At 42.2% G+C, this 24,658-nt stretch overlaps 1 protein-coding gene across 1 annotated transcript in view; it reads right to left on the minus strand.

The window, feature by feature from the left end:
* The window catches only part of nfixb (nuclear factor I/Xb), a 122,375-nt gene that overhangs the window by 71,766 nt on the left and 25,951 nt on the right, over positions 1-24,658 (minus strand). The window contains 1 exon segment of the mRNA XM_020613208.1: positions 24,512-24,658. This exon segment is cut by the window's right edge and continues 39 nt beyond it. Coding sequence (XP_020468864.1) covers positions 24,512-24,658 — 147 coding nt within the window.

Consider the following 24,658-nt stretch of genomic DNA (forward strand, 5'->3'; position numbering starts at 1 on the left):
AATATGTGTCTTGACCATCATTTTATGCCGATTCCTCTAAATTCTGAACTGCAAAAAGTAGAATCGGCAAACTGTTCTTCGTGCTAACGAGGTTTTTCATTCAGTGACTCTGTGCAATAGTTCAATCAATCTGATCTTTACCAGGCATAAATACTACATTATTTATCTATATCTATATTTATCTATAATGATGGCAACAATCTATAACAGGTGACTGAAGTGAAAAGCCACTGGCTGCAGCATAAGGCGACCTGATGTGTGTTAAATAAAGTAGAATCTGATCACAGTTGTCAACAGTTGGAGTGAGAATAATCAGTCACACATGACACAAAAGAGACATATATATACAGACACACACAGAGAGAAAGAGAGAGAGAGAGAGAGACTAGGTGAAAATGTCAGTGAGGCGTATCAAAATATAGAATATAGTATAGCACCATTAACATGGTATGTTTTATGAACATTTAGCCTAAATTATTTTAAATCATAAAAATGTTTCTGTTATCACTAAGGAACTGTTGTGCACTTTATAAGCGCTCTATTCTCAAAAATATTATTTAATAATGCACTGCATAGAAACATTACATAAGCATTGTTTAAAAGAATGCAACTGTTTTTGTAATGTGGACAATTTATTTTTGCAAGTTTTTTTTTATAAATCCAATTAATCATAAAAGTAACAGACAGATTAATCAATTATTAAAATAGTCATTGGTTGCAGGCCTAATTTTTCACCTGTTTGATCCAACTTTTTTTTTTTATTTATATACAGAATTCACCATGGTATATGTGCTATCTTTGGAAAACTTTGTATCCGTTATAAATCAAATTATGTGACAACGTATGGCTACATGGCATGAGTCTGTACTGACAGCCACCGGCACTTCACTGGGTCTGAGGGGTTAATTCCACCTGAAACCCTCCTGTTGGACACTTTCCCTGAGCTCATTGCCCTAATAAGTGTTTGTCTTCATCCTTCTCTTTCCTCCTCTCCCTCCAAAATGAAATTCTCCCCAGAACACAGATTTCCACACACATGCACGCTGTACAAAAAAAAATACCCCTCACCCGAAACCTCAGCCCAGCTCCCTTCTCCTCCTCACTTCCCAGCAGAGCATTAGATGTCAAACAACAAACTCCCATCTCGCCACCTTTCTCCTCTCCGTTTGCCTTAGTGTGTGTGGTCTGATTAGTCAGGCCCCTGCAGTGTAGCTCTGACCCAGAGAGTATGCAGTGCAGGCAGGGCTGCACGGGTGGGTGGGTGAGTGTGGGGGTTGTTGATGGTAGTGTGCCAGCATGAGGAAACGTGATATCATCCGTGAGCTGTCATCCTCCAGTGAGAACGCAGACCCAGAGCGCCGCTGTCATGCCAGCCCCGTCCTACCCCACTTAATCCCTCAATACTTCACATAGTCCTGCGGCTATTTCTGACCAATGTAAAAACCACCTGACAGTAACTGGAAACTATCATCAGTCTTGTTGACTGACCGTGCAGGCACACACATGCTTATACAAACATATACATTGACGTAGATAAAGTGCTGCATGCACAATATTAAGCCAGTAAGCATAAGGGAATTCCCTTACAACTTTAGCCTCCTACAACAGTAGCACACACTTCCAAGCGACTGAGGGCGGAGGGAGTGTTGCTCATTTACTTTGGCTGTGTCAACAGGCAGCAGCCACCTTGGCCAGACTGACTCTTCCTGGGTCTCTCCTGGCCCAGGGAGCAGTAACAAAGTAGAAACAACTACAGAGGGAAACTAAACAGGAGGTGAAGTAAAAAGAAACACTGCTGTACATTTACTCAAGTACAACTTAAGAATAATTTTAAATTACTTTACTACTATTTTACTTGAGTATTTCCACTGGCATTACTGCTTTATTCTAGGACTGATCGATGAATCATTTTCAATCAATATTGGGATTTAACAGAATATAAACCACAAAAGCTGCAATTAAAATGTGCTTTTTAACAGTACAGATTCTAAAAAGAAAAAAAACAAAACAAAAATCTGAGGCATCCCTGCAAGCTTCGTGTGAAAAGGAGTGAGAGAGAGAGAGGAGAGAAAAAGAGAAAGACAGGTCCTGCCAACCATCTAGTGGGCTGTGTCCCTGTTTGCAGTTTCTCTGCACAATTTGAAAAGCACCACCTCTCCAGCCAAAGAGTAGAAACACATGATGCAGATCATGACTCTCTAGGATGATTAATACAAGAGCTGAGCTAGAGTGGAAAGAGGGAGGGGTGAGAGAGTTGCTCCGAACAATATACGATTGTAATGATGCTATCGTACTGAGGGTCTGAGACAGGTCCAGCGAAGGAAGAAATGCAGTAAACAAGCTCAGAGTTTGTGAGGCGACACAAACACACGGCGCAAGAGCCGATACTGTGGTCAGAGGGGAGGGGGAGTGGGTGGGAAAAAGATTTTAGTGACTTAGTTCATTTCCTGTGAAGGCATGCTAAAGAATTCAGCAATGTGCTGCAAATGTTTCACCAACAACTGCTGGCCATATTGGTGATCACACCTGGCAACATTCCCCAACTGGGTTGATGTGGGCTCGACACTAAACAGATTGAGCTGTGTGAGTCTTTGTGTGCTCACCATCGCACATGTTCTAACTGTCATACCAGTCATCTGCTCAGAGCTCTCTGCATACACTGGGCACTCACGTACACACACAGTACACACAATATTGACACAAGCTGCTGGAAGCCTGGCTATTTTGTGCAGCAAAATGCAGGAAAGGCCCCGTCTTTCAATCATTCAAATCTTGGCCTCTCCGGTTCTGTTTTGGTTAATGTCTTTGTGTTTTCGAGGGGCTAAATGCAAAACACATGCTAAATGTGTGCGCTCATGAGAACGCAAGGCAATCTGGATATAGGCATAGCATATTTTTACGCATGCATTAAGCTCGTAGGGTCTGGGATGCTGATTTAGGCTCTATGAGATTTAAAGAAAACAGGTCTTCAACTTTGACCTCCAGATTATCAGTTTCTCTACAAGTGCAGACCTGGGAGAATATCCCAGTGACCTATAATGACAGACACCATGAATTTTGGAGTCAATGAGCCTAACAAATGTTAATAATGCAGCCCCCCTCACCATTGCCCCATTTTCAGCCCCCAGCCGCCGGGACCATTGTAGCAATTAGTATAATGAATGTGGTTTTGCTAGTAGGTAATCACATACTGTATGGCGCGGGCCCCTCTCCCCACATACAGGCGCTCAGCTATGAATGCTCTGGTTTCATTACAGTACACCCTCACATACACACACAAAAAAATCCACTCACTCCCACTTGCTGTCCCTCTCTCTTTCTCTTCCTTGCAAGCTTGCCTCCTAACTCCTACACCCTTCCTTTCCGCTCCGTTCAAATCTAAACAAAAGACACATCTGGTCTGTCTCTTACCCCCCTTTTCTCCCCTCTTGCTTTCTTTCTCTTTAACTCCCTCCTTGTTTCTACTCTGAGTTGTTTTCAACTGTTTCTATCAGCATAAGAGCAGCACTTTGTTGGTGGGAAGAGCTGGGTGAAGGAGCTTTGTTAGAAGGTCAACCACTAGACTTAAGACTGTTGCTGGAGTCTGACTCACTGTGAAAGACGACCACTGTATCCCACAACCTCATGTATACAAACTACTAACCCATCTTCCCCTTAAATATCCAACATTAATAAACTACAGTAACAGTGCCCAAACTTTTTCGCCTGACATATCCCCACAGCCCTTCAATGTAAACAAGCACCATATCATTAATATACTGCCACCACTGGATGTGCTCATCTGGAAAGATTTGAAACTAGATGTTATTTTGCATAATTAATTATGCAAAAGACAATGTAAAAACCAATTCCATTATTTTTATTTTATTCACTTTCATTTATTCATTCATTTTCTACCGCTTAGTCCCTGAACAGGGTCACAGGGCGGAGCCAATCCAGGCCGGCAATCGGGCGAAGGCAGGGTACACCCTGGACAGGTCGCCAATCCATCGCAGGGCTTATTTTATTCAATGAAACTGAATTATTTAGGTTTAGATTGGTTTTGTAAAGTTTGTATTTGCATGGTTCCTAAACATTTAAACAATTTATCTGTTACTTTTAGCCAACTATTTCAACCCACTCGTTGCTTACAGCCAACCATGAAGTAACTATTAAAACTATTCATTCATTACTTTTAGCTAGGGCTGGGTGATTAATCCGATTTTATTATTACGATTTTAGCTTTCAACAACTCTGAAAACAAAATAACTGAGCTAAAATGATTATTATGCCACATTCTGTTTCACAGTGGTGCTCTCCTGTTGTCTTGTGTTTTAAATTCAGAGCACCCCTTCAGCGCTCTACATTGGGTGAAGTGAAACATTACTGGAGTTGACAACACCTAAGTTTGTTACTGCACATGCAATTAAACCTTGGCAAGTAAAAACTCAATAAGATTAATTTATTAAAACACCTGCTAAATTAGCATAAACTTGCAAAGAAGTGATCATTTCAGCTTTGCATGAAGTCCATCATCCACCACCAGCTTGTAACCAGTGAGCTTGTTAAGCTAATAAGCTAAAATCACTAAACCGCACAATTTTCTTACCTCAAATTTCTACCTACCATATAAAAAGTGGAACTTCAACACTGGCAATATCTCTTTAAACTGTGTTGCAAACAGAAACAGAGGCAGGTTGCTGCTCATATTTAGAAGTATTGATCATCTTCTCAAAAAGATTACCTCCTCCATCCGCTGTGCCTAGTCAGAGCCCTTGGGGAGTCTCTGGTCACCACCTAGCCCACTAACAAACAGAGCTGCAAGTGTGCAGAGCAGCAGGTTAAAGAAAAAGACTTACATATGTGTATGTGTTTTTCCACAGATGTGCATAAATGTACATTTTTACATTTGTAGAAATCTCTATCCGTGTATGTGCATATCACCTTCGCTCCTGCATCAAAATAATCCTGCACCAAATACACAGACTGAATATGGCATCTACTTCACATCTACTCTATTTCTACTTCAGGGTTCAATATCAAACCATTCTTCACAATAGGGTCATAAGGGTCACCATGACTCAAACTCTCTCTCCTTTGCTTCACATCTGAACCCAACAGCAATCCTCCTCTTCTGCCTTTTTTGCCTTGTCTTTTCTTTCTTTTTTACCCCTTTCTCTTCTTCTCACTCTCTCCCCAGTCCCATCTCTCTCTATTTCTCCGTCCCTTGGTTTTATAAAGAAAAACATTCCTGGTGTTCTACTCGGCTCCAGTGAAACCTGGTGCTTATTTTCAGTGCCCTAAATTGAGAGCAAATGTGAGGACAGATCCCTCCTCTCATTCACTCTTCCCTCCCTCCATTCCTTCACACTCCCCCGTTTTTGGCATTAACAGTGAGGATACGTGGAACATTTTTGTGACCATCTTGAACCCTGGGGTTTTATGTTTTTGAAGGTGTTCTCCTTTATATTCAGCTGCATATGTTTTTGTTAAGTTTGGGGAGAGAAAGTCTACAGCCTTAGTGTGTTTGAGAGCATAGACTTGTTTTTCAATAAGCCCCCCACTGCATCGTGGAAACCAAACCTGGTTAGCCTCAGCTGTCTTTGCCCATAATTCAACAATCCCTGTGTGTTTGTTTTCCCTTTTTGCATCTCTCTCCCCCTTTCACTTACTTTCCCTGACTCTGTAAGTGAAACCCTAACTGCTCCATTTTGATGCAGCCAACTGAGTTCTGCTGGACCAAAATGCTCTCTGTTGTTATGGATGTGTGCCGGGGAGAGAAACTGAGCCTCATGGATCGTCCCTTTGTGGGTGAAGGTTTTGATTAAAAAACGGGGGAAGAAAACCTAGGCAGCTCCTTATGAAATCTGTTTTTATTTGAAAACACAAACCTTTCAACTTTGTAGGCAAAGGTGTAGCCTGTAACCTTCATAAAACTATCTTGTAAACTGAACTTAAAAATTTTACTCAACATTTTTCCGTTTTTTCCTCATGTATGCAGATGATGCAGAAATCTACAAGCCAAATGGAAGAAAACATAATGTCAGCTGTGGATGCACTAATTTATGTCCTTCTTATTACTTCAACACTGCTGTTGCCTGTCATCTGTCTGTAAATAACACCCAGTGCAATATAGGACGAGCTGGACTTTGTGAAACTAGCTGGCTAAAGCTAAATTTACTGCGTCGGTCAGATTTAGAGGCACAGCAGTCCATGTCACGCACGCAGTGGCACAGACCAAAAGTATAGCGTGTGCAGTCCCCAACATCTCACGTGCATCTTCAGCAAGTCTTGCGTTCATGTCAAATCCAGGCAGAGGTGTTCACTCATACACTGGAAGTGCTTGGTGTACAAACAGCACACAGTGGTGTCTACAGAAACACCTTGGAGAAGGAGAAACCATGTCCAAATCTCTGACAAACAGTGCACAATGAGGGAATTTCTGGCTACACATGAAATACATGTATCCAACCCATGATAAAACACAGCAAATACTAATTACACACACTTCAAAAAGAACTGTGTGCTCAGTAGGACTGATGTAAAAGACATTCTCCTGTTGCTATTACCAGTTGCACCTGTTTACATTTGGAGAAGTACAAATATTGCACCTCATTTTTATTTGGAGGTTTGTTAAAAAAAAGAGAGAGAGAAAGACAGAAATACTGGAAACAATAATACTGGAAGTTGTATAGTTATTACAATTTAATTTTTTATTAAGGAAAAGTTACAAAAAAATATCTGTGTATGCTGTCAATTACAATTCTTAGAAAGAATCAGAATCAGAATCAACCAAGAAAATTGCATAGACATAGAATCAGAGTGAAGAAAAGGCTAATTTAGCTCTGTGGAATAGTCAAATTTAGCTATAGGCTACTTCTGCGCTGTGTTTGTGGTTTGTTTTGGATTCTTTCTGCCGCCTTGTGGCCAAAATCCACTTCATATAGCTTTTGGTTGCACCTGGGTCTACAGTTAGGGGCTGGTGGTAGGCTAGCTGGTGTTTGTTGAGCTCTGCACAGATGGAGAGCCAGGCCTCCTTGTTTGTATTGGCCAACTTTCAGCATTCCACATGTCTTTGTGATTTTCAGCTCCCTGACCTCAGGAGACCCTCCACACTACTGTAAGTTATACTCACATCAGGCGCACACATGGATCAAGAAGGAACTCTGAAATTCTCCTGGTGCTTGGCTGCTTTCTAAATGCACATATAATAAAGAATATTGGCTGCTGCAGCAACTTAAACTCTGATATATGGGTGAAAGAGGTATAGGAAAATACCAGTATTTGAACAAATAAAACCCAAATTATTGTATGTTACTCCTGAAAATATGGATGGCTTAAGTACAGGTACTGGGGATCACCAACTTTTCTTACTGACAGCAAATAGTATCGTCCAGTTTTGCAGTTGTGCTCAATAAGGCTGCACAATAAATAGTTTTGTGAGTGTGATTTAGATCCCTGTGTGATCTCAGTCTCACATGAAAATGATTCTGCCATGTTTGCATTAGCAGGGAGATGCCTTGCATCAAACCAAGCGCTCCCTTTTCCTCGCTAAGCTGCAATAACCAATAGCAGGAATCATCACGTGACAAGCTGTGGGCAGGAGGAGAAGACTGATTCAAAAACAAATCCAACATGTTTGACATTGTGAAAGATATTCTGTGCCCTCCTGCAACAATTTTCTTTTAAATGTAGCGCTGCCTGCCCATACACCTAGTGTCGAATAGCAGTTTATGCAGAAATAAATCATTTTGATTAGTAGTTGTGTGTTGGTTAATGCAGAAATAAATCACTTTGCAATTATTAGTTGCGTGTTGGTTAACGCAGGTTAGCAAGGAAAGGGGAGCACTTAGTTTGATGCAAGGGATCTCACTTCTTAAAAAAAAAAAAAACATGGCAGAATCATTGTCATGTGAGAGTGAGATCACACAGGGATGTAAATCACACTCACACAATTTATTGTGCAGCCGTAATGCTCAACTATGTAAGAAGTGGTGATAAGTGCACCTCGAGATAAGGTGGACAGATAGTTACCCATGGCTGCAATGTGAGAATGAGAGCATAGAAGCAGTGTGTTGAAATTCCCCACTGGTGCTCCACATGGAGCAGTAAACTCCTCTGTGTTACTGAGTCCACAATGACCCACGTGGGCTGTGTCTCTTCCTCTAACGCACTGCTAGCTGGGTTAGTCATGGGGCTTCCAAAGAGAATGAAATTAGGAGCTAACAAAGTTAGAGGTGCTAATCACAAATTCACGCTAACTGTCTGGTCTGGAGATGGTACATTGGAAGATGGTGAGTCCATCTCACTACAACCACACCCATACATGAATGTGTGTATATCTGCACATCACTTTAATATTCTCTAGTCTAATCAAATACGACACCCTGGCCAACAGTTCATTGCCTATGCAAACAGATTCTGTTACTGTATGTAAACAGTGTCAGTGTCAACTTGCCTATTGCTCCACATTAGTCACCTCAAATGTCCTAGCAGATTGTTCAGCAATAAAGAACAGCAAAGTGCACAGGGTGCATCAAACAGTACGTGGGCAGAGTTTAAGGTGAGCAATAAGAGAACAAAGATAATGAGAATGTGACAAGTTAAAAAAACTGAAATGAGGAGATGGTGCAAGAACAAGATTAGAACAAGGTGCAGAGGTGATTAGGGTGGGGGTATTCATAACCAAATTAAGAAGCAAGTAGGGCTGTGGGGCTGATCTAAACAGGATTTACCTGTTGCTGTCCCGAGGTGACTCGTTTCACTCATTAACCCATCACTGCTGCAAGGCCTAAACTCCCAAAGACCTTGTTAATTAAGGCGCAGATACGCAAAACATTCTGCCTGTGTGTGGGTGTGTGCACATGCAAACACACCTCAACCTCCTTGTACATAACTCTCTCCACTGGGGTTCTTTTACTAAATTATCTAACACTGTCACCTTATATTCAGCTTATTGTGAGTTCCCATAAACACAAAGTTTTCAAATGTGCATGTTACAGTGCAACTCCAACAGAGAGGTCTCTGTAACAGCGCCATGAAACCAAAACCCCATATTGTAGTCCCTTGCCTCAGGAGGACAGCTTGCTGTTCAGCCGGTTCAGTGTAGTCAGCTTAGTCAGTAGAACAATAAATTATGGCCTATAATACACAAATCACAATGTCATAAATCCTCAAAACAAAACAGAAGTGTGACACGTAGAGAGGTGGAGGAGCAACGGTAAATGTTCTCGGCCTTCCTTTTTACTCCTGTTGATCTCATTTCAATGAGCATTCCTGTGTCTGTCTGCATTGTTTACTGCCTGTTTATACTGCTTATTCTGCATTGTTTGTACTGTTGGTTGCTGTTAATACTGCTTATTTTGTTATATTACACAGCCTTATGCTGGTTTACTGTTTACTTGCCCCTTGCATGAGGATATATACATACGTATTGAGAAGCGATGTACCAGAGTTAAATTCCTCGTGTGTCTGACACACCTGGCCAATAAAGCAGATTCTGCTCAGGCCTGCCCCTGGGTAAACTGGTCGTTTTGAATTTACATGTTACAACACAGGCTTCAGCATATGAGCATACACTAAGCATACCCATCAGGGGGATATCCTGGGATGTCATCTTATTCAAAAAACCAAAAACAGTAACTGTCACCCACCATCAACAAAGCTGGGAACAGTGCCTGGACTGGACCAGCTACATCACCCAGGCCATAGCTAGCTGTCTGCTCCACTACTCACCAACCCCAAAACCTCCAACACCCCCTGGCTCCCCACCCACTTCCTTCTCACCAAAACACACTCCTGTATCCACCCTTTTCCGTAGGGCTATGTGTCAGGATGGTTTACACTCTTAAAACAAACAGTCATCCCATTGCAGCAGCAAGAGAAATGGATGTGGGTTTGGACGAGGTGGGAGATGGAGGGAGGAGGGATGTAATGGAAAGGAGAAGGGACAGAGGCAGGCAAATGGTACAAATGAGGGAGAGAAAGAGAGAAGAAGGGAGGGGGGTGCACTGTAGAGCAAGAGAGTGAAAGTTGTCATAAAAACGACAATAATAAGGGGCCTCAGTGCCACCCAGTGACCACATCAAGGCTTCTGTAATGACAGACTGTGCAGAACACATGTCCGCCTGACTGGGGGAGTGTGTGTGTGTGTTTGTGTGTGACACGTGTGCGCCCTTCTGTCAGTTCTAAAAAAATGACTTAGTTAACCAAGAAATATTATTCTCAGCATGGACACATGCACAGTTCATCATGCATACTGCAAAGCGACAGTGGACAGGCACACATGGAGCCTTTAATTTAGACTGAACTATGCTCTCCACTCATTATTCTTTACTGCTTGCAGTACAAATTAAAAATGTAATTCCTCATGCTGCATCTCTTATACAGTGGTCTACAACTTTTCTGCTTCTGACCTCTTAAAAACAAACTGTCTATTTACTGTATATGGTCTGTGAGCATTTCAACTAATGAGTCATTTTCTTTGCATATAACAGATTTTATCGCAAATGTAAAGCCATTTCATAGTTTGCTGATATACAATATGTGCCTGTAACTAGGCATGTGCATGGTAGATACACCACATATCCTGCTTTTCTTTGGAGTATTGGTTGTGCACGTGACTAAAGGAAGTGACACCTTACAGTTTAGTACAGCAAGACTATTTAACTGTTGTAAAACAGCAGCTACTGTGGCTATACTGTAAATGAGAATTATGAGATCATGCTGGATGCTAAAGTCCAGTGCAATAAAAGCAGAAGTTGAGAAAAGACATCATTTGCAAACTGACTTACTAGTGTCAGTAACACAGTAATATTTATCTTAAAGCTGCATTAAATAAGTTCTCTCTCTTGACCATTAAGGGGAAAGTGAGAGTCAAAACAAACTCGAGCAGTATCCCCTCCTTTTCTCCCTCTGCTCCTCTTTGCCCCTCTCTGAAACTGCCCTGTCTCTGAAACTATGTCATATGTGGTCATGACAGCCAGAGACAGTCGTGGCAGTCAAGTTGGCCAGCAGTAATAACCGGCTCCAGAACTAATGTATACACAGTATAAAGCCCATAGAGGCCGTGGTTTTCGGTGGCATTTCAAGGAAAGAAGTTTACATTTTAGCGATATTCATACATACACCTAATGCATCTCCAGTAAAACACAAGCAAATTATACCCAGGAATGTTTTTTTTTTCCCCAGTAATACTGATAAGGTGCTAATGTTCTGGCCACTATCACAGCGCATTCAGTGTTACTTGATACACATAACAGGGAGTCATATGTGAAACAACAAAAATTACTGGTTATGGTTTGAAAGTGAAGAAAACTCCACACCTTCTCACTAAAATGCTACATGGACCGCAGTGTTGTCAGGTATAAACTGGACCGAAACAGAGAAAATATTAGCAAACTGAGCAAAATTACCTCATTTGCTACCCCTGGAAAATGCGCTGGTTTCTGCTAATTGGACAACAAAACGCCAGTGTTTCAGTCAGTTGGATTGAATCAGAATAATTCAATACAAAGGTACAAAACTGAAAGTACAGCAGGGAGAAAACACTTCTAGACAATTTTTTACATGATTTATCCAAATTTGTGCTAAATCTTAGTTAATGCAGCTTTAAGTTTGATAGCATTAGCCACCATTAGCTACTGGTTATTACAGAACAAATAAGGCCATAACAGCAAAACTAAGTATAGTGAAGTGAGAGGGTAATTTTAATTGCATATGAATTCAACTTTCAAACTGTATTTGAAAATAATGTGCTTTATTTTTCTTCTGTCACAAATTATAATCTCACTTTAATGCAAATCTGCAGTCGGGGGCAGGTGCATCCATCAGTTAATCGCTATAGATTTAACCAGCATTAAAGCACCCAGTATCAAGCTAACCACTATAATTTTGCATTAGGCAGGGCTGAAAAATACTTAAAAGGCAGTCTTAAAATTTCTATCCTTGTTTGCAATGAATATCTAGCATTTACTATGAGTGGATGTTACTTCATGTGCATAGTATCTTCATGCTGCAGACAGTAAAGCATTAGGCTAGCATGCTACAGTAATTAAAGCAACCTATGTAAACAAATTAGAGACTGGCCTTCGAGCAGATACTCTCACACCAAATGTCAGATGTTCATAAACCACTTCTCTAACTGAAGAAGTTCCTTTATTTTAGCTACAGAAGGACAATGCTTATAATAAAAGAAGCCAAGGAACAATCGAGATATGCTCCAAAACCAGAAGTCTCACTCCCATTGTGTGCAAGACAACTGTTTACCAGACGTGGACAAAGAAAGCCAGAGAGGCAACAGGGGAGCAATGGAGGGACCTAAGCCCAAGAGAGAAAATCCTGTTCTTTTTCACAAACACCTTTTTGGGGAAAAAAAAAGCCTAACCACAAAAGAATCTCTGTGCTTGAGGCTATTTCAATTATGAGTTCTAGCCAGGACAGATCCACTGAGAGCACAAGTGAGATGGAAAAAGAGAAAGAGAAAAGAGAGCTTTATTTGGTTAACAACTTCCACGAATCAGCGTGGGGGAATAATGTGTGTAACTTGGCTCTGTTTGTTTTGCATTAGGATATATGTTGGGATTACTTCATCACATATCTAAAGCCCAATGAAAAGGAGATGGGCGACAGTCTAGAAGTAGGGAACCACATGTTTTTTTTCTAAGTTGGGTTTTGGGTAACACATCAAATATGTCTTACTGGGACAATGGTTTTGGCAAAGCATGGTGAAAAAAAATTTGTAAGCCCCAAAGAAAATGCTACAGCACCAACAAGACAGACTCAATCAGCATCAATCAACTGTTTGGCAAGGAAAAAAGGATGTGTAGCAGTGGTTACCACCCTTTTAAGTTAGAATACCCCAAACAGCCCTGTCAGAAGTGCCTCCTAGCAAATAATTTCGACCATTTGTCCATTACCTGTAGTTACTTTACCATTTCTCCTGGGTGGCATGGCAGTGTAGTGGTTAGCAGTATTGCCTCAGAAGGTTCTGGGCTCAGACCATGGTGGCTGACTGGTGCCTTTCTATGTGGAGTTTGCATGTTCTCCTTGTGCCTGCATGGGTTTTACTTGAACTAACTATTTAAACCATTTATCTCTTATTATTAGCTAACTTCTCTGCTCAATTGATAGCTAGTTTTGATGCATTTCCAGCATATGGCACTGTACTCTACAATCTTTCCATGTAAGGTACGCCATGTACCATGTATGCCCAGATAACTGTAGAAGAACCCATTGGGGAAAATCAAGCATCCCCTGTTGGGAATCACAGCTGTACAGTATCTGGTCCATTATGTATAAGGATCTTCTAACTGAAAAGAACAGTTTACAGTTCTGTGTTGAAAAGTGTTGCTCATATATGGAATGTGACATCGGCCATGCAGAGCAAACAGATTATATTCTTAGATCTGATGTATACTAGCACTGATGTTTTCTCAACACCCATGAACCAGCAGTTCTCTGTGTGAGCCATCTTTAGTTTACCAAGATATGTGTGTGAATATGACTCTTATCTTAAGGATTTCCCTGTGTAGCTGCCAGATTTGTGAAGTTTGAATCCTTGCCCAGAGACTAAATCTTTCAGCCTACCGGAGAGGTAAAAGGTGTTTAAGTCCTGGTGGATGAAAACAACCCTGGACCAAAATAGTGGGAATAACAGGACCATTCCTATCGGTGTGAATAGTATCTTGTTAAGGTCGGTTTTACAGCCAGGCCAGAAGGGAAAGTAAACTCAGATCAAGAAAAATGACAATAGAAGAGCGGGGGGAAGACTGTGGCCAAAACCACAGATAAAAATCTAACCGCAGAATGAAGGCCAGATTGTTCTAAGCCATTGTCAAGTTTTTTTTCTGCAGAGAAAGTGGGACAGAGAGAGTGACAGAAAGAACCCCTATCCTCCTTCCCTTCCCATTCCTGCCATACCCCCTCCTCTCTTCCATTCAGATTTACTGCTCTTAAATTGTTTGCTCTCTGCTTTTAATGGCCATCTCTAGATCATCAGCTCTTAAAATAAACACTGAGGCTTGGATTACCTTCTCTATGACCGTTCCACTCAAGCAGAGGACACTTGCATGGACTGCGGCTCTATCTTTACATTGATTCTCCGCATGTGCTCCCCTGTATGTTTGGGTTGCTGCAAGAAAGCCCTGCATTAACACGGAGCAGCAGAAGAATGGAAACTCAAGTAGGGCTCAGAGGCAGGGTGGTCTGCATCTAATAATACACCAATCAAATGTTACCGCACAAAGGGCAAATAACAGAGTAGATAATCTCCATTCAGCTGCTGAGGGAAACCAGAGTGAAAATACCTACTAAAAGGAGTAATTGGAATATTCAGCTCCTCAATTTCAAATCATTCTGAGTGGAAAATTTTGATGAAAGTTCAAGGAAGGAGTTCATGTGGTTTTATAATTTCCCGTTTTTACAATGACAGATTGCATTCCCAGTCAAGGACCAGTGAGGAGTGAGGAGGACCCAGTTGGGGCCTGGTTTCCCTCCTCCCAGAGTCCTGCACACCCCACAGTATAATCCCTAGTCCCAGGCCTGCCACAGGACAGCTGGGTCATAGCAGTGCACATACACTCTAGTGAGTGTTCCCTTGCAAATACATAGTTTGCTCTTCATGTGCACATGCTGCACAGGGCTCACAGGCATCAGGTGTGAAGAGGGGGGTTCAGGTGCTGGGTGAGTCCAGAAAGGACATTCATATGCTCTGCTGCAGACAGTGTTTGTCGTCGTTTGGCCCACTTCTATGGTGCATATGAGCATATACACAGAGTCACACACAGAGTATGTACACAAACAACACCAAAAACATACTTCACTCCTACGGACTGAAAGAGAGCCACTGGGGATGTAGGCTTAATCCTTTAAGAGAAAATGCAGGCTGCATTTGAAAGACAAAATGGAAAGGGATGTTCATGAATGATACGTCAGGCGGCCAGTTCACACGCAACATGCTTATATTAATATGTGAATAAAGACTATGTTAATGTTTAGCATCTAGGCTCTGACCTTATCACTCTTCATCAATATAACTTTAAGGCAGCACAGAAGTGACAAAAACATTCAATTCTTAATTGCTTTCAAAACAACTACAGGCTGCAAAAGAATCAGATTATGAAGACGGGAAAATGTTAAATGAGCATGATGGCCTAAATAGACCAATGTGAGTAAATTCCCATTTCCCTTATTAAATTGTTCCTCGCTCGACCCAGAAGTCCTTCCGGTCCGCCATCTTGAAGGACATCCCAAAGCTCTTATTCCTGCTCTCAGGAGTGAGGAGGCTGCTGGAGGAGCGATGAGTGAGGATACATGAGAGCATCCTTTTATGAATGGACAGACACGACCCTTTATCAGAAATCAGCTTGTGATTGGATGTTTCAGATGAAGGATCCGAGGATCTCGCGTCTTTACAAACATGCTTCGAGTCGTTTCTCCTCACATCTTACATAGGCAGTACTAAGACGCAAGTGAGGGAAATGTGGATGCAAGTGAAGAGTATATACATTTCTTAATACACAGCCCATATAAAATATTAAACATGAAACATTTCCTGAGTTAATGTAATAATATTTTATTCTGATTTCTGTATATTTTTAACCTTCATCAAATGCAAGCTTCAACTGTGTGGCATAAGGAAGGGCGCAGTTCAGTGGCTTTCTAGATACTGGGTTTTAATAAGGTCAGAATTTTTTTTTTTTTTTTAAGATTAAAAAAAGACTTTGGTTGGATCAGTTTGGTTTTGCATTAACTATTTTCACTTATACAGCAGGGTGTGTGCGCAGCATAAAGTACGTGGGACCCTGAACAACAAGGAAGTAAAGCCAAAGAAAGCACAAGGGTTAAAATCATTTTGTCTCCCTGCAAAGGAGTCTTTCATATCACAGGCTCCCTTGCTTTGTTAACTATAAATTTTATCTGAGCTGCCATCTCAAAGGATACTTCACATGTAAGCCCCCCGGACTGAACTAAGCCTAACACAATGTGTGAATAACATTAAGGCAACAATCTGCTCTAAAACTGCAGTATGACTTTTTCATATGCCTCCCTTGGTCCGCATCCAATGACAGGTGTCTTTTATATCCAGAAATAATATATCACAACACCAAGAAAATCTATCACCTTTTACTCAAAGGAATTTAGATTTTTCCTTTGAATCTGAAATCATGCTCAGACTGTACAGACCTTGCTGTTGACATATGTATGTAGCAGCTACTTGTATTGCACATGATAATACTCACATATAGGTGTCAGCATTTGCTTGCGTGGGGATGCCCTCTATAGAGTTAAAGTAACCTGAGCGGATTCCTCTGGCAGAGCTCTGCGCTCTGGTTGCCCACACAGTAGGCCGAAGTGCCACGGAAACGGCCCGGCACCACATGGCTTCTCACTGTGCCAACCAGGCCAGCCACTGACACTCCTTGGATATCACCCAGAAAAGGTGCACAGAGAAAAAGCTACGTGGCCATGGCAACGCTGTTCATTGCTAGCCAATGTGCAGATACAGTATGGTCATTTATGCACCCGAGCACAATCGCTAGCGGGTCTTGTTGTGAGGTTTAAGCCGACATACAGAACTTTTTTTTTTTTTTTCAGGACATAAACATATCAAATGTACAAAACTAAAATATGATCTTGGACACGTGTTATTCTGATAAATTCAGACAACTCAAACTTCTTTCCCCCTAATCTCCTTCATATTTTCACTGTTCACCAGGGAGAGAGGAAAAACCTTGTTTTGCTATCTTCTATGAAATTTATGCATCTAAGCTGCCAATAAGAATTCAAATGAGTCTGAAATTATAGACGAGAGAGTTGAGCACTGACAGTTGATGGGAATAATAAGATTGTTACCATCCAAAATTATGCCTGTGAAATGGAGCTGGCTATCTATATGAAAAGCAAACAGACAGCAAAAGTGAGTGAACATGTCAGGTGATTTGGTGATTCTTTTTGAGCCAGAGCACGAAGCTTAATTGGAGCCTCGTCCCGGAGAGTGTCGTTAGAGGGAGTATGAAGGAGGGAGACCTGAATGTAGAAGGATGAACTACTAAATAGAAATAGGTGATTGAGATACAGTAAGTGAAGGCATGTTGCTGAAAAAGTCCAAATTAGATGACAGAAAGGCAAAAGTGGGATAAAAAATGGTTTCTGAAGTCAACAATACTAAATATATTAAAAACTTAACTGTAATCTTTTTTTAAACAGCTACAGAAAACAGTATTAAATGTTAAATCTTCCTAATCTGTGAGCAGAGCTGCAAACTTCAGTGCTTACAAGTGATGTGAGGAATAAAGAAAAACATGGAACAGTGTCCTTTATTCTCTCCGACGGCTTGCTCAAAGTGTAAATCCCTCTCTTCATTTCTTTGTCCCCGTCTGAGCCTCGCAGTCGCTGTTCAGCTGCTCAGAGACATGGCGAGTTTATTTATTTATCTATTTCCCATTAATTGGAACATTTGCGCTGACAAACACGGAAGTAGTCGCATTAGCGCCTCGTTTACACCCACCTTCCCCTGACTATAGACTCTCAGGACGCAGAGAAAGAAACAAGCTTTTTAAGCCATAACGGAGAAGAGACATGCAGGTGTAAATGTAGATGCACGAAAACTCTTGCCAGATTTTCCAAACTCTGTAACACTGACTTGTGTAAATACGTCAGACAAATTAATTAAGACAAGTTAGTCTGATTAATAACTGCAAGTACGGGAAGACAAGAAAAAAGCTCCAATGTCCACTGAAATAAATAGAAAATAATGCAAAAAGGATGGTTAAATATGGAGTGTACCTTACAGTTAGGGGCTTTATTCCATACTGTGCTCGCCACAGGGAACAGGACCCCCCACCCCTACGACCCCATATATTCACTCTGTTATTTCAGGGAACAAAAGCTGGGCTCTCGAAGCCATGGGTGGATCCATGAAAGGAAGAAAGGAGTCCTGCTCCTGGTCCTGGCTGAATAGGGGCCTTTCACACTTAGAGAGGCCTGTTTACTCTCCCTCAATAATGGCTCTAATTTTCTGATCATTATTCAGTAATTCCATCCACACCCAGCATTTAACGCTTTCTCCCATCACTCACGGCACAACGTTTTAGTCTCCGAAGGGCCCTGGGACATGTTCTTCCATTCAGTCTTTAATCCTGAATACCATTTCTTGCTCTGTCAGTGAAGACGTCTATGCAGACACCTGAAGACATTTAGTAAAAGTCAAAAATGCACAAAAATTATATTCGCGCTGAAGGAAAAATCTAAGTTCATTTGCCCCTGATTGGAGAGGCGCCGCGCTTTGTCTTCCATTTTGTTTTGGACCTGAATCCACAGCACCACCATCCCACTGAGAAACAATATCCCCTCTGCTAAAAGCCGGCGGAAAATATATTGAGAGTAAAGTAAGAAAAAACAAAACGTCTGGTACCATGATAGCTATTTTTTTCAATGCACCAACATGTCCACAAAATAAGACCTGAGCGCAAATGTTGTGAAGCTCACTTTTCCTGGCAGCCCGCTGTGAGAGAAAGCATCCATAGGCGCGATGGTCGGAGAGCAAGGGGACGCGCAGAGGGGGAGAGGTGTTAAGCGAAAACAAGGATATGGGGGGAAAATGTTAAAATGAGAGCAAAAGAAAAGGATCAGAGGGAGAGAAGTTGGCAGGAACTGAGAGTCGGTTTGAAAAGCTGGCACCTTCTAAACAGAGCTGCGGCTTTGGGTGCCAAATGCTGCCAACCAGCCCCACTAGCCTGAATATCTGCCCTCCCTCTCTTTGTTTTCAGCATGGCATTTTGCATCATCTTTATTCTATGCTTTTCTTTTTACTTTATATCAGCGCTAAATATCACCCTAGTAGCAATGACATTAACCATTCAATAAGAGCATGAATAAGGCAGAGGGGAAATTAAAGGAAGATATTTATTCATCATTATTAGTGTTCATTGCAAGGATTTTATTGGGGTTATTTTATTTAAGAGGATTTTCTTTGCGTATAATTGCTCATTTTTGAGTTTGAGAAGGTTTTAAGTAAAAAATCCACACAGAGAGGGGGGATCTGCACTCGGCAACGCCGTGACGTTCCGGTCTCGTATGCCGTATGGAAAGAGCTGTCCAAATTACAGGGCAGTCTCTCCATGCTCTGCTCCACTGGACCGAGGGAACAAGGCGCAAGGCGGGATGATCAGAATCTGGCTGCTGGGAAAAAGCCCAGAAAAAGTCTCTCTCTCTCTCTCCGTCTCTCTCTCCATCTCTCTCTCTCTCTCTCTCCATCTCTCTCTCCGTCTCTCTCTCTCTCTTTTCTCCTTTCTCTTTTCTCCTCCTCTGCTGTCTTCACCTCTCCTCTCCTCCTGCTCTTTGCCCCTTGGCTCAGGCAGCTGAGGAGCCAAGCCGCCCCTCCTGTGCAAGGATACGTATGTTTTTAGGGGACAGACAGATTTCAGGCCTGGCGTCTGTACAGAGAAAGAGAGGACTGGTCATGCAAATTCACACACTGAAACGAGACCAAAAATAATATACAACGAAACTAGGGGAAAAATGTGCGTACATTTTGTGAAATCCATTCAGAAATACAGTCAAACACAGCGATTGCACAATAGATAAAACCCTTTATACAGGTTGAGCAGCCTTTACTTTATTGCACGTTTACTATTTTTATGCAGATTATTAACTAATTTAATTTCTTGAGAATTAGCTTTCTGCTCTAATTGAGAAGGAAAAACCTGCAGCAGAATAAAAAGGTGAACAGAGTTGAGCTGCTAAATTGCTAAAAGAGACACCATACCATTTATTTATTAACCTTAATTACACAAATAATTAAAAATCACTGTACAGTGAAATTAGGAAATAAAGCTAATCCGTGTTGCCCACAACAGGCACTTTCTGCTACAAGGGTTTTTTCTATTTGCAAAGCTAAAACCTGACCTTTGTTTCAAAATTGGACTTAATTCAATCATATACTCAATCTTTTGTGTATCTTTTCTTGTATTATTCACTAAACTGGATAATTACAGTGAATATGAAGCAGCTTGGCCTGCGACTAAGCCCATAGAGCTGCTCACTGGTCAGACCTATAGAGTGGTGGAGAGTTAAAGGAGGTCAAAGGATTGGAGCGAGTGACAGCCGAACGGCTTTTGACTGATTTATCTGGAAGCCCGATCATACTGCCGGAGTAATCTGTTTACCAGCAATTCTGTGCACACCACACACACCTCTCTTCTCCCTCTCCTTGTACGACACACAAACACACACATACACATGCACACAGCAAGAAGTAACTGGAAAAACTGGGGGCTCTGAAGACAAGCCAAGCTGTCGGAGGCTCATGTGCCTCAGTGCGCATTAACACACCACAGTGTCACTGACGCTGTCCCGTCATGACAGGGTCTCGCCCAAGCTCCGATTTTATTGGGCCGCATTATTTCAAATGACAACAAAGTGTAAGAAAGTTTCCGTTGAAAGCGTCGGAGCAGCAGTGTTTTTTCACACCACATCAATGTGGCTCCCTCGGCGCCAGCGCTCTCTGTTTCTCTGTCGGCCTGGGTTACGGACCAGTGCCAGAGCACTGGAGCACAGTTCTGCTCTCCGTCCAGAAATCTCTGCTCCGCACATGAACATTCAGCCAAAGAAAAGAGGAGACTGTTTTTTTCTTTTAATCATTCCCTGTTTTCTTCTTCTGCAAACACTCAGCAACTGACAGAACAACATAACCAGACCATACTGTATTACTGCTGGTAGAATCTGCTTTTCTTATACTGCTATACTGCTACCATTGCACAGTTTGTGTGTGTGTGTGTGTGTGGGGGGGGGACTAAACAAATCTTATTCTGTTCTGTTTGGTCTCTTCTTCATTGTGTAACTGCATCTGATAACGTTACCTCCCTTTGAAGCTCAGGATATTGGGCAAAGCAGATAAGATGCGTTTGATGGATTAGTGTGATGTGAAGGCGTTAAGTCTCTCAGTCTGGCCGTTTGTCGATCCCTGTCTTTGTTCACGTCTATTAAAAGATATTCTCCTGGCCATTTGTAACATTGGGACTACACACAGAGACACTGATGGGTAAATGAACATCTTAGGTTCACAGTCGCACCATAGCAACATGGAAATATGATGTAGCCTGGCACACACATAAACAAACAAACACACACACACACACACACACACACACACACACACACACAGTTGGCTTTCGGACCTGGCCCAGGCACCTCTCTGCTCCGTCTGTCTCCAGCACAGAGAACAGATATGGAGACTGCACTCTCTGAAATTTTATCAAAACAGCACAAGTATAATGAAAGCCGCATGAGGCTGCTCAGGCTCCAAATATGACTAATGCTGGAGGCGTGCGGCTTTGTCAGACTGACAAATATGGAACATGTCGCTCAAACGACATGACCTGATCTGGGGTCTTGTGGTGAAGTGAGGCCCATAGCGCCCACCTGACAAGCCAGACTTGGGATTCAACAGATGTGATCAAAGAGGAGATCAGACCCCCCCCATCCCCTTCTCTCTCTATGTCCCTCACTTCCTCCACATCCCTGAACCATCAGATGCAGCAGAATCAGTGGAAAGAAAATTAACCACTTTTGGGGTCGACTCTCATCAGTCTGGGACAATTGTTCCCTGCTGTGTGTGTGTTTGTGTGTGTGCGCAGCCAGGTATTTGTCCAGAAAAATGGACAGGCTCTTTTTTGATAGTTGGACCTTGCTTTGCAGCTGCAGAGCAGAAGTGCAGATCTGAGTACAGCGGCTTTGATCTGCCCCAACCCTTACTGCCCCGCCTGGAAGGGCCAAAGTCTATAATTGGAGAAAAGCAGAGACACATACTGTACTGTAGGGAAGCAGAAACAGAGGCGGGGGGTTAGTGTATGTGTGTCCTGTTCTGTCAATCACACCGCTTGAAAGCAGAGCCCCCCTCCCTGCAGCTGGCGACAGTGACATCAGTGGGACAAGAGACCTGAAGCGCCGCGGCAGGGACCGGCGGGTGAGACGGCTGCGGTCCAACCATCAGGCCTGGCAACTGATAGCTTCCGCAAGACACAGACACCATGGAATGGGGTGCTAAGAATAAAACTGTAACAGTGCCACCCCAAAGGTTAGAGCAGAGCCACTGGCTGTCTGTCCTCTGTAAACTCTGGTCAACCCCAGCCTGACTGCTGCAGAACAGAGCAATCTGAGCAGACAAAGGTAGATGTTTTTATATCAGTTATTTCCTAATGTTCTCTCTGTTCCATTCCAGTCATATGTGCAAGGTGCCGCACAGACAGCTTTTGAGATTGCTGTGGAAAAACTGAGCAGGGTCAGAACAGGAAACGTTCTCCCTCCCACAGCAGAGGACTTGCGCCTTGCAGATGCATTTTTTTAGATGCAAGCACATGCAGGAAAAAACAAAAAATGCATCATATTTAATTTATGAGAGCAGAAAAAAATATATAAAAGTCTGTTAAAGCAACACACAGGAGTGACGTCTGTATGTAAAACCGATTTATATGTGCAGAAAGGAAAATCCAAATGTGATGTTACAAACAGCAGAGAGATGAAGGCTACTTCAGTACATGCATGGGGGTGAGTGGCTGTTGGATTTTGGCACGGAGTGAAAAAAAAAGGCTTTACTCCGAGGGGCACCAGGCTGTGCTGGGGGCTAATCTGAGCCGTGGTTAGCCATGGTGCATTGTGGAACAGGAAGAGGCGCTCACGGAGGCCCTGCAAACTCAAGCAGAGTTACACACTGGGCTGAAAGGAGCCTGGCATGGGGTACTCTGTCACAGAGAAACGCTGCACCTCCCTGCCAAGGAGAAGAATTAAGGCCCTGTAACTGTATGCCAGTGTGTGGAGAAAGAACCCAGGATCAGAATAAAGGGCAGAAGAAGAGTCTGTAACTGTGAGTGCAATCAGTCAGTGTTTCCGCCTGACTCCACCTGCAAACACCTCCACCTTGTGGAAACAGACATCTGGATCGTAACTGTAAAATAACAACGATTAAACAAAGAGGAAAAAAAAATATGTGCACATTATCTCAGCTTGTAAATGGAGACGGCTAAGACTGTGGTCACAGTACATTTGCAGTATTGATAGCATAGCTGGGCTTCAGTCTGGAATATATTACACTAATAAGTCACATACAGGACACAGCAAATTTCAGACGTCTACAAATATGAGCACGATTATTTGACACACAGTATCGCCTGCAATACCACTGGGTTTGTTTTAAAATGTCACTTATTAAAGACATCTCTCACATTTCTAAGCAAAATCACATGACATCTACACACCTTAAAAGCTCCTTTTCTCTTTTTGTGGTAAAAGTGGATTATTTGCAATTCACAGTTTCCTGCAGTAATTATAATATGATTTATATGGAATTTTAATCTTCAAATGACCTCCTAAAAAAAATCTTATCTTTTATATTTTTTTTTTGCAGATGCAAAAAAAAGTCAAAAATATTATATTATGCTGTTAATTTACCATGAACATAGTAGTAGTAGCTATTTAGCAATACAAAAGAATAATTCTTATTCAAATTAAGTAGAATGTAAAACTGAGTAAATATCAGTTTGCTTCAGTGAATATTATAACATTTCACAGTGGGGTCATGGCTTTGACAACAAAATGCATGTGGGTTTGAAAACACCTCACACCAAAATATTTTCACCCTCTCAATTTTTACTTTCACTTAACTCACAGCAGGAAACGTGCACCGAATATGGAGAAATAAACAATTTCACTAACAAACAGAGGCAGAGCCACACTCTCATAAACAAAATGTTTCAGTGTGTGTGTCATCATGAGAATCAGATGAACAACGAATGGGGGCAGCCGGGTGTTTTAGGAAGATCTCCTGTGTGTGACGCGTGTGTGTCAGCGCGCATGTGTGTGTGTGTGTGTGTACGGAGTAGCGTAAGGCTGAGGCGGCTGAGGCTGCAGACAGACCGACTCTCCCTACCTCCCAAACTACCTGGGACTGGGCCAGCTGCACTCTCCACACCACAACACATACACATGGACACAAAAAAAATCCACAGACACACGGCAATGCTACTGATACATATCAATCTCACAGCAACATACACATGGATTACAGACACATGACAGAGCGCCACACACACACACACACACACACACACATATGCACATTCCATGCGCACACAGATAAACAGGTTTGCAGATGCTTTTGTTTACAGATGGCACCGGAAAACATGCACATTTGGATTTAGACAAATTTGCACACAAATACTTGAACAAATGTACCAGCACAAATATATCTCTAGGTAAACACAGGTTTTAAGACTGACTGTCAAATTTTGGAATCTCTTTAAACCAGATAGAAACACTGGTTTGACAAAGATTTTTTTTAAGATTATATTGCGCAGACTGTACCTTTAAATGTCAAGGCAGGGGCTGAGTCCATTATCTGAGTCCTGATTGTGGGTTTCAGCCTTGTACACAGTGCATAGCAGGGTCTAATCTGTGACTCACATGCCAAAGTGTGTATGATCACACAATGACCAGAATGTGGCTGTGTGTGTTTGCAGTAAATCTGCACACGTACCTGGTGTGTGGACAAAGTAGGCCAGGTAGAGGTCCAGCTCCTTGACCGTCACTCCAATGTGGTGCGGCTGGACACACAGGCCGTGGTTGGAGCACTGGGGTGACTTCACCAGCCCCCCCCCATCAGTGCTCTCCAGGGGGCCGCCCC

This window comes from Monopterus albus, unplaced genomic scaffold, assembly GCF_001952655.1.
Source record: "Monopterus albus unplaced genomic scaffold, M_albus_1.0 scaffold131.1, whole genome shotgun sequence".
Classification (NCBI taxonomy): Eukaryota; Metazoa; Chordata; class Actinopteri; order Synbranchiformes; family Synbranchidae; genus Monopterus; species Monopterus albus.